This window comes from Podarcis vaucheri, assembly GCF_965113315.1.
Source record: "Podarcis vaucheri genome assembly, chromosome: 12".
Lineage (NCBI taxonomy): Eukaryota > Metazoa > Chordata > Lepidosauria > Squamata > Lacertidae > Podarcis > Podarcis vaucheri.
Genome location: NC_138750.1, coordinates 42,741,029 through 42,755,792, shown reverse-complemented (window position 1 = coordinate 42,755,792; position 14,764 = coordinate 42,741,029). Strand labels below are relative to the sequence as shown.

General features: G+C 39.9%; 1 protein-coding gene across 6 annotated transcripts in view; it reads left to right on the top strand.

Moving 5' to 3' along the window:
* ARHGAP21 (Rho GTPase activating protein 21) overlaps positions 1-14,764 on the top strand; it is a 109,438-nt gene that overhangs the window by 85,259 nt on the left and 9,415 nt on the right. For all 6 annotated transcript variants that reach the window (XM_082193733.1, XM_082193732.1, XM_082193734.1 and 3 more), the window contains 10 exons: positions 5,061-5,216; positions 5,323-5,422; positions 5,524-5,560; positions 6,803-6,928; positions 8,100-8,384; positions 11,804-11,868; positions 11,955-12,103; positions 13,776-13,909; positions 14,041-14,196; positions 14,284-14,362. In XM_082193733.1, the coding sequence (XP_082049859.1) occupies positions 5,061-5,216; positions 5,323-5,422; positions 5,524-5,560; positions 6,803-6,928; positions 8,100-8,384; positions 11,804-11,868; positions 11,955-12,103; positions 13,776-13,909; positions 14,041-14,196; positions 14,284-14,362 (1,287 nt within the window). The remainder of the gene's footprint in view (positions 1-5,060; positions 5,217-5,322; positions 5,423-5,523; positions 5,561-6,802; positions 6,929-8,099; positions 8,385-11,803; positions 11,869-11,954; positions 12,104-13,775; positions 13,910-14,040; positions 14,197-14,283; positions 14,363-14,764) is intronic.

The window sequence follows — 14,764 nt, the reverse complement described above, 5'->3', positions numbered from 1 at the left end:
ATCAGGGCTGAAGGGTCTGAAGATGCAAACTTGCCATGCACCCATTGCAAGTGAAGAAGTACTGAGAAGTATTGACGCCACGTGCTAATAGACACAGTTTATGAAACAATACATTTCAATAAAACCATTCCAATAACCCATAAACAAACCTAGTAAAAAAGTAACAAAAGCTTCAGCCGCAAGAACATTTCATCCAATAGGCCATCAACCAGCTTGCCATAATCTGTCAAATGCCTGGTATGTTGATTTTTAATGGAATTGGCTTGTGCCCAAGATTCTTCTCTCCTCCCTTTTAATATGATGAAAATAGTACAGTGGTACCTCGCAAGATGAATGCCTCGCAAGACGAAAAACTCGCTAGACGAAAGGGTTTTGTGGTTTTTGAGCTGCTTCGCAAGACGGATTTCCCTATGGGCTTGCTTCGCAAGACGAAAACGTCTTGCAAGTTTGTTTCCTTTTTCTTAACACCGTTAATACAGTTGCAACTTGACTTCGAGGAGCAACTCATAGCATGCGGTGTGGTAGCCTTTTTGAGGTTTTTAAAGACTTTGGTGATTTTTGAAGCTTTTCCAAAACTTTCCCGACACCATGCTTCGCAAGACGAAAAATTCACTAGACGAAAAAACTCACGGAACAAATTAATTTCGTCTTGCGAGGCACCACTGTACTTGAATGAGTTTTAGTTGGCTACCATTTTTAGTCTTTTCAGCTGCTTATAACCCCTAAAAGCTCATGCTAATTTTAAAGCAATTATTTCTAATATCAGTAAAAACTTTTTGATACAGACTTTGCTTCTTGCGTTTTCAGCAAGAATATTTTCAAATACAATATGATCCTGCTATATTAAAAAGGGTTCAATAATAATAAAACAAATGTTCAAAGTTTGAGTGTAATCTAATCCCCATGAATCATTCACATTTTTGTGATGTTTAATACTGAATATAAGGTTGCATTTCTGAACAGACTTACTTTGGAGTGATTCCCATTCAGTTCAGTTAAACTGACTCCAAGTAAACAGGTATTGATTGGGCCTGCTGTTGTTATTGTTGGCTGTTAGCTTCCATCTGTCTCGGGTGACAACGGAGTGTCCCTCTGGTGTGAGATAAAAAATATCTCATATTGCTGAACCAGGTTTCATTCATTTATCTATATTAAATTCCTCCTGAATGAACTGTAAGATGCCAGTGGTATTATGAGACTTTGCGCTTGATTGTAACACTGAATCACAGTCATCCATGCATTGGTAACCTCAAGGTTGGATTAATGCAGTGTGCTCTTTGTGGGGCTACCCTTGAGGCTGCATCTAATACTGAGTATGATGGACAGGTTGCCTATGGTAGCAGACAGTCATCAGCCTATAACACATGATTTGCCGGCTTTGCATTGCCTGCCTGCTATTGGGCCAAGTTCCAGGTTTTGGTACTAACATATAAGACCCTATACAACTTGAGACCAAGTTACTTAAGAGACTGCCATACCACTTACATTAGGTTACTGTATTCTGCAGCAGAGTATCACTGTGAAGTACCCAAAATACCAGAAGTCACTGCACAAGCAACTTGGAGCAGGACTTTCAGTATGGCTGCCCCCGTTTTGTAGAACACTTATCCCTCTGATATACATCAGGCGCCCATTATTTGTACTTTGCAGAAACAGTTGAAGACCTTTCTGTTTTGTTAAGTTTTTCCAGCATGTTTACTTGTGTTGTTTTTAAGCCTTTTTTTGCATGCTTGTAAATTGTCTTGAGGCTCACATGAAAGGAGATACAACAATAATGATAACAGGAACAACCACCTTATGGCCATTTCTTACATTACCTCTGACTGATGCTTGCATCTTGGGAGGTTTTTAAGCCGAGGATGGTCATCTGTCATGTATGATTTAGTTGAGATTCCTGCATTGCTGGGGGTTGGACTAGATGACCCTTGGGATCCCTTCAAACTCTACGATTCCATGATTCTGTATTCAGAGGTTGTAGCAATGTCTTCATGTTCAAAATTATATAGTCTAGGCTCATAGGGCTCAAAAATTCTGACACCCCCTCCCCTTTCAAATAGCAGGATTCTGTGCCATATTGCGAACTACTTTGAAAACTCCTTAAAGTGACATGAATGGTTTGTCAATACTGTATGAATGGCTGCTATTCATGAACCTGCAGATCAAAGGCCCTTGGGTGTTCAGAACTAGTTGCACAGTTCTTTGGATCCTGGCCATAATGTTGAACTCTAAAACACATATCTGGCAGGAAGTTCACATTGGCATTTGGTGCTCTGCAGAGTCGAGGCTTAGCTATGAATGGATGTTAAACTGAAGACAGTAGTATGAAAGATTATTACTCCACAATATATGAAAGTTTGTTTTTGATGTTTGTGCCTTTCCTTTGTTGATATCGCTGCAGACTATCTGAAATAGCTGTTTGCCTCTGTGTATGGTGTAGCTTACTGGAATATTACTCAAGTACCAAAGCGAAATTGATTCTGGCATCCTATTTTACTGCATTAAGATACATCAAGCAAAATTTAGTGTGATTCAATTAGAAGACTATGCCTAGGCAAATTTCTCATTTTTACAATTAGGAAGTTTTGAGGATTCCATGAAAATAACAGAAGCATACTTATCTTTCTAAACTGTATTCTGATTTCAATTCCTCTATTGTGACTTCACATCCTTCACACTATCTTACAGACTGGCCACAGTGAAGCTCTTTGCAGGAGTCGTGCTATGTACATCCTGAACAAATGGGCAGTGTTTTCTGTCAAGATTGTGCCTATCAGCTGACTGCACCATATGCTGTTCTGCCTGACAGTGCAAATGGATGATTTTGTGAACACTGTTAATCTTTTCCTTCCTATTAAAAAGTAGAGGGGAGAGGTTGTATGTGTGTGATTTTACAATTGTCTGACTAGTAACAGCATGTGAAAAAATGCATTGAAGTTGTTTATAGGAAGTTGGCTCAGTGTAAAATGAATGCTTGATATTTTATAGCATGACATTTATTCAAGCTTGACATAACCGCTCCAAATTCTTCAGGGATTCACAAGCTCTTTTTTGTAGGATAAATGTCATGTACAGTACTCTGGGAAATCATGTTGTTTCGTAAAACACACATTACCTTAATTCTTGGGTACGAGAGGAAATGGTTTTTACTCTGGTTGGAGTCTGAGGCACCTAAACAACTGCAAATACAGCTCTTCCAAAAGCTTTTTTTAAAAAGAGCAGCTAATGAGGAGAATGTGTTTACTTGGATAAGAATAAAATTATTATTATTATCAGATGTCAAGGAAATAAACAACTATTTTACTTTTAGAAGACATGTGAAGGCAGCCCTGTATAGGGAAGTTTATAATTTATGTTTACTTGTGTTTTTAATACTTTGTTGGGAGCTGCCCAGAGTGGCTGGGACAACGAGATAGGCAGCTTCTTCTTCTTCTTCTTCTTCTTCTTCTTCTTCTTCTTCGTCTTCGTCTTCGTCTTCTTCAGTAGGAGTAGTAGGAGTAGTACGGATGTATGCTACAATGCATCTTGTTTTCAAGACCTGCTTTTAAGAATTATTCGGAAATAAAATCATTGTTAATAAGTGACAGTTGTATGAATGCAAGCTAATTATTCAGCTTCTTTTAAAGTGTCTAGTTTTCTAATCATTAGGGAGAATATTCATATTTAGCTGTGAAGTGTTTATGTGTGTTTAGTCTGGATTGTCACGCCTTGCTCCCATCTATAAGCTCTTGCTGCAATGTCTCAGTGTTTTAAAGGGGGAGATGTCAGAGAATTATCTAAGTCCTTCTATTCTTGAAAATGTTGTTGTCATTATTATTTTGAAGAAGTCTGTGTGCTTGTATGTGCATGTACTACTAAACTTGGATGCTACAGGCACTGCCTCCTTAAAGCAGAGCCATCAATTACGCTTTGAAAACACAATGCAGTACGTGCTGATGTGTTCATTCAAAGAAAAGAATAAACCTCTGTTTGTGAAGGCTTGCATATTTCAATGGGCCTTTCAGAAGCACAGCGTATTAAAATGCATAGCACCTAGAATCAATACATATTAATGATCAGAGTGCAACATGCTCTGGATTGCTGTACAGTTTTGTCCTGTACATTGAAAGTTTAGGAAAACTGCTTATCCTGTTATTTCTAGAATTTCATAGATCAGGCTTAATATTATCTTCTAGAATACGTGCCTGGTCTGCATCTTTGCAAATCTGGGAATCTCAGGATTTTTAGGCTTTCTTGACTGTTGCAGGATGACTCTTGTGGCACTAGAAACTACGAGGTGCTGGATATGTACAGATTGTGATAACTTATATCAGCAATTACTGGAAGTGATAATTGGTATGTAGCAGTAGCAACTTTTGACATACTAGAACTTGCACTGTGAATCTGAACTGATTATATTGTAACAGGATCATTGGGTGTGTTAGTGCATATGTGCTAGTGGCATAGGCTTTCTGTGAAAATAACAAAAATTTCCCTTCTTTGCCTAGAGATTAATTATAATGTGTGTTTTGATTATTTATGTGTAACTTTCAAGTAGCTTGTTTTGCTTATTTCCAGTTTATTTTAATTGAAGTCTCACTTAAATGACAGCAGTCGGACACTTGATATATATTTTTTTTAAAAAAGATTTGTTTTATTGACAAATGTATATGTAGTTAGATTTATATACAATCTTGTGAAAAATGTATTTCATGAAGAAACTGAACACTGCAATAGTACATTTTTTGTTCAGTTTAACATTTCTTCTTTTCCCCAGCTGTTGTAAAAGTAACAATCTTATCTTTGCTTTTCATTCAATTATCTCATTAATAATGTGAATTAGATTGTATGTATTATTTAATTAATTTGATTTTTCCCCCCTCTTCAAAAGTGCAGCAAACTATTTTTAATCATTTTTCTCCTATCTCTTCTGGAATGGCATTGGAATGTCTGTGCCACAGAGGTGTTGTGTTGGTGTGTCTAGTAAGGGCACAGGGGCACCATACCACACCTAATTATCCCAGGTTGGGCCAATTAATTGACACTTTTTAAGATTTAGTAATTCGCTGTGTATTGCCTTGTAGATGAGCCAGCTAGTCCCAGTACTGACCATGATATCGCCCACATTCCGGCTTCTGCTGTTATTTCAGCATCTGCCTCACGCGCTCCCACCATTGCTACAGTTCCTCCTAGCCCTACCTCTCTTGTCCCTTTTCGGCGCCAACTATCCCATGACCATGGTAAGTCACAGCTGTCAAGGCTTCTTTAGCTAATCCATTGATGAAATGTGGTGGTCGTGTTTATTTGTTTTTTAAATAAATGGATATGCACTTGTTTTGACTGCAGAATCTATCAGGACTAGTGTTCTGGATGGTCAGTTCCCTGCAAAAAGTGAAAGGTCCAAATCTTATGATGAAGGGCTGGATGACTATCGAGAAGGAAAAATGTAAGTCCTGAATGAAAATATCTAAGTGCATCTGTGAATATATGCTATATCCAAGTGTGCATTCAGATATGTTGACACTAATATCTACTCTCCGTCTATAGGTCCATAAAGCATGTATCTAGCTTAAAGGGAATTAAGGTCAGTAACTCTTTATTCAAGATAATTGTTATCAGCTGTGAACATTGTTATCAGCTGTGAAAATAAGAGTACCCAGTGATGGTGGTGCTGCATGTTTAAACATTATGGTGAACAAAAGTATGTGAGGATATAGGCTTTATTAATGGAATTGCTTTACTACATTGAATTTTTGGATACTAATACCTTGCAGAGACCTTCTGTTGGGGGCAGAGCCAGTGCATTGCATGCATAAAGTATCTAGGTTTCATCACCGTTATTGCAAGTTATAAGGATCAGGTGGTAGTTGATGGAAAACTCTTTTGTCTTCCTATAACTCTGGAGTGCTGTAGACAGATGTACCAGATGAATAAATATTCTGACCTAAGTATAAAGCAATTTAATATGTTCCTATATAGCTGGATGATAAGTGGTTCACAGTATCCAAATCATGTGTGCAGCCAGCTTAAGAACTGCAGCCACCTATATGTATGATACAAGTGAGTAGGATTGGTCTAGGCTAGGGCATAGGTAGGCAAACTAATGTCTGCGGGCTGGATCAGGCCCAATTGCCTTCTGGATCTGGCCCGCAGTCCGGGAATCGTCACGTGGATCACCAGCGCACACGTTCTTTCCCTCTCCCTCACACAGCGGCGCCGGTGGTACCGGCGCCTCCTCCCTCCCTCCTCCTGGCTTCTCCCCGCCCTGCCTAGGGGAGGAAGGGGGCTGGGCTTTGTTGGTGCCAGCAGCAGCAGTGCTTGAGTGGCTGCCATTTTAAGCAGCCCCTCTCTGGAGCCCTTTCGCGCACTGCTCAGCATCCCGCCACCACCGCCAGCCCCTGCCGCTCACAAGACGCAGGTAAGCAGCCACCGGAGCTCGTGGTACTCTTGCATCATTCCCCTCCGCAAAAAGTATAGTCCAGCCCCCCACAAGGTCTGAGGGACAGTGGACCGGCCCTCTACTGAAAAAGTTTGCTGAGCCCTGGTCTAGGGACACAGTGAGGCTCTCCAGTGACTGGTTATGCTTTGTCCCCATCTGTCCCTCTTGAAGACAGGCAAAATGGGGGCATGCAGAGACTAGCAGCAACAAGCTGCTGAATAATTGTACTGTGCAGCTGATGTTAGCTACCTGTCCCTGCTTTCTCCTTGCATCCACCTTCCTGCCCAAAAAAGAAAGAAGAGATATTGTTTCAAGTGAGTAAAGAGGTGGTTGATCATACCATGTTTCTTTAATTACAAAGTTGATTCAGTATGGTGTTTTCTTTAGGCCCCAGATAGCCAAACATCTTCAGAAAACTCAGGGTCAAGAAAAGCTTCTTCTTCAGAGGTCATCGGTGATGTCTCCAAGGAAGGATGCCTTCATTTTCGACAGCTAGGCACAGAGAAGGGAAAGGTACTGCTTTCCCCTAATATACAGCTAATAGCAAATACAAATTGTGTAGCTAATTATTTAGATGCCTTCTTGTCCGTATGTCTTTTTTTACTAGAAACTACTCGTGTTTGCAGGTTTTTCATTGCAAGCTGAGAGGGCTAGATACTTGTTTGCTTTTCTTTCAACAGCTCTTGAAACATTCCCAGCATCTATCAGGATGTATTTGAGACTGTATTTCCAAATATGATTGAAGCATGCAGACTTGATACACTTGCTGCAGTGTTCTGTTTCCCTGGCAATTAGAGTGAACCTAGGGAACATTAATGAAATTAGGGGAATCCTTTTGCATGTCAGGTTCTCTGTGCTCCATAGTAAGAACAAATTGCTGATTCTCCAGGCTGCCAGCAGTACTGAATTAGCCAGAAAGTGTTTAAGCCCGAAAATGAAATGTATGGAAGTGGTGTCAGTAAAAGTACTTCTTGTATTTTTTGCACTCTGCAAAGAAACTGTCATGTTTGGCTAGGGAAGCATTTTAGCAGCAGCTAGTCAGTGAATCTGTCAGAAAATAGTGTGGTTGCATAAAAGTCTACTTACTTATTTTTGCACGTTACAGTATTCTGTACAATGGGGGTACCCAAACTTTGGTCTGTCACCACCAGTGGTCTGTGAGTTTCATTCAGGTGGTCCACCACATGTCAACATTAAATAATCATATTGATTTTTATTCACATTTTAATGGTTTTTAAATTCTTATAGTATATTTTATTGTATTACCTTAAAGTTCTATGACATTTGAATTGCAATCCAATAAACTACAGTATAAGAAATAAAAGAACCATTAAAAATATGATTAAAATCCTACAGCATCTAGCGCAGCACACTACAATTTCTAAAGGGGCAGAAAAATCATAAAGTGGTTCACCAAGACCCTCAGCAATTTTCAAGTGGTCGGGGGGTAGGAAGTTTGAAAATCACTGCTGTATAACATCACAGTCATTTGTTTCAGAATAGCTTTTCAAAAGTTAATGCCTAGGAGGCTAGTCAGAGGTTGCTTCTCCCTCTCTTTTCTCTCCTGCTGTTGAATTTGGACCCAAAGTAATTCAGACTAAGGACTCGTTGTTGTTGTTTCTGTAAAGCATATTGTCTGTCCGTTTTACTTTATTCAATAATAATGCTGGTTCATATTTTCCAGAGAGTTAGTGGGAGCATCCGGCCGTGGAAGCAGATGCATGTAGTCCTGAAAGGTTGCTCTTTATACTTGTACAAGGATAAAAAAGATCAAACTCTGTCCTCTGAGGAGGTGCAGCCCATCAGCATCAATGCTTGTTTGATAGACATTTCGTACAGCGATACAAAAAGGAAGCATGTATTTCGACTCACCACGTCAGATTGCGAATACCTGTTTCAGGCTGAAGACAGAGATGACATGTTAGCATGGATTAAGGCTATACAAGAAAATGGCAACTTAAATGATGAGGTGGTGTGCTTGTTAAGTCTTTATTTCTCCCCTCTGTTGTCTGTTATATACTTTGTCAAAGGGTACAGAACTAGTCCCAATGAATATGGTGACATTCTACTGAACTGAAAGAAGCTGGTGTTTACTGAAGTATAATTAAAGTTTGACAGCATGCATAGGTTTCTTCATCTTAATGCTATGCACTTTCTCTTTCTATGATGGGCAGTAGCCCAGCTGTTTTGCATGTAGCTGAATTGAATATATTATTATTTATTACTTTTTAGATTTATATACCGCCTTTCATCTGAAGATCCCAGGGTGGTTCACAATTACAACTGCATTATGAAAAGCAGCTGAACTAGTTTTATTAGTGGTTAGTAGGTAGACTAACAATGATTATTATTTTAATAATCATTGTTAGTCTGCTATTATTTTAACCCCCTATGGAGAACAGTCCTATTATTTAAATAATTATGTGTTAACACACTGTAAACTCAGTACAGTGGTGCCTCGCAAGACGAAATTAATTCGTTCCGCAAGTTTTTTCTTCTTGAGAGTTTTTCGTCTTGCGAAGCACGGTTTCCCATAGGAATGCATTGAAAATCAATTAATGTGTTCCTATGGAAACCGCTTGCCAGGCTGGCGGTGCGGAGAAGGGCTTTTCTCCCCACTGCAAGCCTTCAGGACAGGTATGGGAACAGAGGGGAAGGGGCGCAGCGCTTCTCCTCTGTTCCCGGGGCTTGCGGTGGGAGGAGGGTTTTTCCTCCCCACCGCCAACATTCAGAACAGCATTCTGAATGTTGGCGGTGGGAAGGAAAACCCTCCTCCCACCGCAAGTCTTCAGGACAGCCATCCGAAGGCTGGCGCAGGGAGAAGGGCTTTCTGCCCCACCGCCAGCCTTCGGAGGAGCCTTCCAAAGGCTGGCGCGGGAAGAAGGGCTTTCCGCCCCACCGCCAGCCTTCGGAGGAGGTCTGAGGACAGTGGGAAAGATGCACTGCGCTTCCCCGCTGTCCCGGAGATTTCCCTATGGGCTTTCGTCTTGCGAAGGAAGCCCATAGGGAAATTCGTTTTGCGAAGCGCCTCCAAAACGGAAAACCCTTTCGTCTAGCGGGTTTTCCGTCTTGCGAGGCGTTCGTCTTGCGGGGCACCACTGTATAAAAATACCAAGGGGAAAAAATTGAATCAGTCAGTAAGAGAAATAGGGGTACAGGGATGGAGATCTGTGTCCATTTGGATGTTTGTTGGGCTACATCATTGGCATTGCTGTCTGTTGACAATGCTGTCTGGGGCTGATGGAGTCCATTGATATATGGAGCTCCACATGTTCCTTGTCCTTAACTTACAGATAAGTGCCAGAGTCAGAGTCTTAATTAGAATATTTTGAAAGAGAAAGTAGAGAAAACTATTGAACTTTCTTTTTTAACTACTACTGAAAATTTGCACGTTATTCAAGTAAGATAACTGTCTTAAGGGAGAAGTTCTGTGCACATTTACCAGGAAGTAAACACAATGAGACTGACTTTTGAGTAAAATTGCATAGAGTTGTGCTGTGTGGTTCCTAACTCGGCCAAGAAGCTCTGGGTAACTTTGGGCCAGTAAACACCTCTCAGCCTACCTTGCCTCACAAAGTTGTTGTAAGGATAATATGGCGAGTGTATGATGTATTCCTCCACCTTGAAATCCTTTGAGGAAAGGTGGGATATAAATAAATAAGCTCTAGTAAACTGTTTTGTTTGAGCTCTTTAACAACAACATCATTTGCCAAGGGAAGTGGTTAAAATTATTTAACTTCTTTAGACTGGTTAAAAAGTAGGCTCAGTTACTTTTACTGAAGCTTAGCTAACTTTAATTAACACTGCTTTTTCGGTTGTACCTAAACTGCTTTCACAGTGCAAGTCTATGAATATCTACTCAGAAGTAAGTCCCACTGAATTCAGTGATACTTACTCCAAGATATGTATGTATAGATTGCAGTTTTTTATGAATTTTTGCTAATTAGTGCTTTTCCTTCCTGTTCTCATTAATCATTTTTGGTGTATGTAACTTCTAATGGTGAATGATTAAATCATAGATGGTCTGAATTTCCATTTAATGATGTAATGTTCCATATGAAGTACCCTGTTGCTATGAAACCCAAATTTAATTGGCTATCATCCACACCTTCTGCACATCTGAAAATCCCATCCAATACTGAGGTTTAAATATTTTAAAATTGTAGCAGAGATCAGGGTGCAGAGTCCTAACATAACTCCTTTCGGACTAGCAATCTTAGTACATTTACCTGGAAGTAATTCCCATTAAACTTAACCAGGCTTTACTTCTGAGTAGACTTGTATAGGATTACACTGTTGTGCATCCATTACTCATGGACATTGAGGCTACTTCTGACACTATCAGTTGTTAATAGCAGCCAGGAAGAGTGTCTTGTAAAAGTGGACTGCATTGAATGTGAATCTGCAGATAACGTGTTTGATGTGGAATAGATTTATAAGAATAGTGCGCTTAAGATACACACACACACACACAGACACAGGCAGATGTGAATATGAATAGTTGGTGATCTTTTACACAGGTATTAGTCATAGTTTCGAGCTACTCTGTTTCTTGGAATACTATGATTGTTCCCGGAGAGGATTTGTCATAAGAACATGATGAGAAGGTGTTGCTGTTTTCCACTGCTGTTGCAATGCCTGTGTAGATTGGTAGGCAGATAAGTGTGCAGTTAGTTGTGATTTTTAAGAACCATTAGTCACATAAAGTTAATTGAAGATAAATGCAATTCAGGGTAAGGGTATACTGTTTACAGATTTTTGTCCTCAGTGCTTTGGCTTGTAAAATTACTTCTACTTTCTTTCAGATGTTTTCAGCTATGTCTGCAATTCAGTGTGTAATAGCAGTCCATGCTCAAGGCAGGGGTCGCCAACCCGGTGCCCTCCGTGTTGTGGACTGCAACTCCCATTCGCAACACTAGCTGAGGTGATAGGTGTTACAGTTCACAGCATCTGGTCGGCACCCTGGTTTAAGACGCACAGCATCTTATACACTGAATTCTGCCCTTCCTGTGTCTTCCCTGCCCGCTTTTCTTTTTCCTTTTTTAACGTGTTACATACATCGACTATATATGCATGACCAAATCCTGGCTTAATGAACGAAACAAGCCAGAATTCAGAAGTCAGGTTTAAACCATGGTTATCTATCATAGTTTCTTTGGAAGCCAATAACTGTAGTTTCTGGGTTTGGATGTAGCAATGGTCAGCTAAGGTTCCTGGTGTGCTTCCTTGCTTGCAGGAAGTGGGGGGGGGTACATGAAGCTTGCACATATCTGAGCTTATAGTTATACTACTTTGTCTTTCTTATGGTTTACTGTCTCCTGAATGTGGCTAGATAATCTCAGTTGTTTAAAGCATGGTCTGAACAATATTTCTCAATTCATTTTACAGAATGCAGGGGTCACAAGCAGGGACCTAATTAGGGGGAGAATTAAAGAATACAACACAATGATGAGGTAAGCAGCCATGCTGCAGTCTAATAGCTCATTTGATCTGAAATATTGGCCCTCTGCTTATGAATAATATAATTTTATTTTTTCAGTGCTTCGAGCGGCAAAACTGAGCCATCTCCCAAAACACCTCGTCAGACCCTGAGTATAAGGCAGACACTTCTTGGTTCTAAAACTGAGCAAAGAACTCAGAGTCCTCATTCTCCCAAGGAAGAATCGGAAAGGAAATGCCTTGCTAAAGGTTTGTTGTTGTTTAGTCGTTTAGTCGTGTCTGACTCTTCGTGACCCCATGGACCAGAGCACGCCAGGCACTCCTGTCTTCCACTGCCTCCCGCAGTTTGGTCAAACTCATGCTGGTAGCTTCGAGAAAACTGTCCAACCACCTCGTCCTCTGTCGTCCCCTTCTCCTTGTGCCCTCCATCTTTCCCAACATCAGGGTCTTTTCCAGGGAGTCTTCTCTTCTCATGAGGTGGCCAAAGTATTGGAGCCTCAGCTTCACAATCTGTCCTTCCAGTGAGCAGCAATTCTGAAATTGTGCTAAAGGTTAATGTGTATCAATATCATTACTAGTTTCAGCTCTTCCAGATTAACACCAGAAGAAAGAGGATGGTAACACATAGGAAATGACTTTTAGTCATTGGGCGCTTGTAGGAGTTTCATGGACTCTTAAGACACGAGTATCCAAGGCACTCCTTCCATATAGCCAATAATAAGGAAGCCCCTCCTGTGCTGCAAACTTTTCTTGCTCACCAGTAATAGGGAAACTTCAGACCTGAAGTGCTGCATCTTGGTTAGGTGAACAGCCTGATGCGCTGGATAGCACAGTACAAAAAAAAATGCATGTTTAATTTCAGGAATCTTTTAGTTTCACAAACGGTTTAGAATTGTTGGTTTCAGTCTTCTTAAAAATATACTTTATTGTGTATCCCTTCACCCTCAATAGTGTTGTTATATTTTATTTTTCTCAGTCACTTTCTTTGTTGGGGGATTTGGGTTTTGCTATAGAATAATGAAGAAGCTTTAGCACTCTTGTTGTTGAAAAAAAAATAGCTTTGTTATTCATTGCAGTCAAGTATTGTTGCAGACCTTGTTAATAGAAGACTTTGCTGCCATTATGATTTTTAAAATTAATCGCTCCCTTTCCTCATTTACATAAAATGTAATATGTCAGTGCTCAAGTGCTGTGTGTGTATGTGAGTTCTGGCAGTGAAAGTATTGAATAAATTTTACAATAATAAGATCAATTACCCTTAATTACTATTGAAGGTTTTCTGCATTCCCTCAAATCAGCAGGTAAAGTTTTAAAAATTGATGAGCATATGTAACCAGCATGGATCAAAGCTGTTTTTCTACATGTGCATTCAACTTTAGATAGTTACCATTGAAATATATTCAACAAAACTAGACCATTCCAAAGTGTAGGTGTGCTTTTTACACAAGGACCATGACATCACAGAAGATGGTCAGAAGTATTCATTTGCTTTAGTCCAAGGTCATTTTCCCCCTAATCTTTTTCACAAAGATTTTCTCAAGTAATTGTATTTGATGGTATAATGTATTTAACTGGTTGGTGAAGTAATGGAAGCTGTTTCTGAATATTTTTTAGGGAGGGCTACTTCCAAATGAATTTCTTGATGTGTTGGAAACTTGCTTCTTGTTATTAATTGGGAAGTGTTGGGAGGTGGTTTGGAAGCCAGAAGTGGGTTGTCAATAAGAAAATACAGGTAACACATAACGATAATGTTTGTGGTGGTTGCTGGATCTGTGTAGGTTTCCTGTGTATATGGTCTTGCTGCTTATTCTGATAGTTCTACCAAGAAAGAACTTATTTGGAGTCACCTTCAATTAGATCATGGATTATTATTTTTTAAAAAATCTGTTTTCTGTGTTGCTTTTGTCCCTTTACAAAAAAGGTGAGACGAGCCCACCGAAAGGTACATGGCGAAACATTCCCAGTATCATGAGAAAAACCTTTGAGAAGAAGCCATCTGCTGCTGGGACTTTTGGGGTCAGGCTAGATGACTGCCCCCCTGCTCAGAGCAACAAGGTCTGAGTTAAAAATCACGCATTTACATTTTGCTTTGAAAATGTGTCTTGTGTTCACAAAACATTATGGGGAAGAAGTAGTAAATATCTCTCTCTCTCTCTCTCTCTCTCTCTCTCTCTCTGATTTTTCAGTATATTCCACTAATAGTTGATATATGCTGCAAACTTGTTGAAGAAAGAGGCCTTGAGTATACCGGTATTTATAGGGTTCCTGGGAATAATGCTGCTATCTCAAGCATGCAAGAGGAGCTCAACAAAGGGATGACTGACATTGACGTTCAAGATGATGTGAGTGATGCCATGTGTATTTCTGCCTCTATAAAGTTTTCACTTAACTATAGGCTAACAAGAATGCTCTTGTTTCTCAATTCTTAGAAATGGAGAGACTTGAATGTCATAAGTAGTTTACTGAAATCCTTCTTCAGAAAGCTTCCAGAACCCCTCTTCACTAATGGTGAGTTTTCTCTTCCAATCAAAATGGCCTTTTAAAAATAAAAGCCGTGTTGTAAATTCCTTATGGTAGATTAAACCAAATAACTGTTGTGATAATTTCTAAAGAGTGTCTAGTTTACTCCCAGTCCTTCTGCCTGTTACACTACTGAATATATAGTCTAGATGCTTGATGAACTATTTTCTTCCTTCCATTTCTGCTTATCCCAAGGCATAAATTCAGTCATTAAACTTTGCTCTCATTCATTTCAGTGTTCCTTAACCCCAACCACCTTCATTTACCAGCTTCTAGAAGGGATTTAAGACAGGGAATGGGATCAATAACTCAGCTTTGGATGCAAAAGGTCCCAGGGTCATTCCTGACACCTGCAGCAAAAAGGAGCAGGTAGAAGGCGATGGGAAAGTC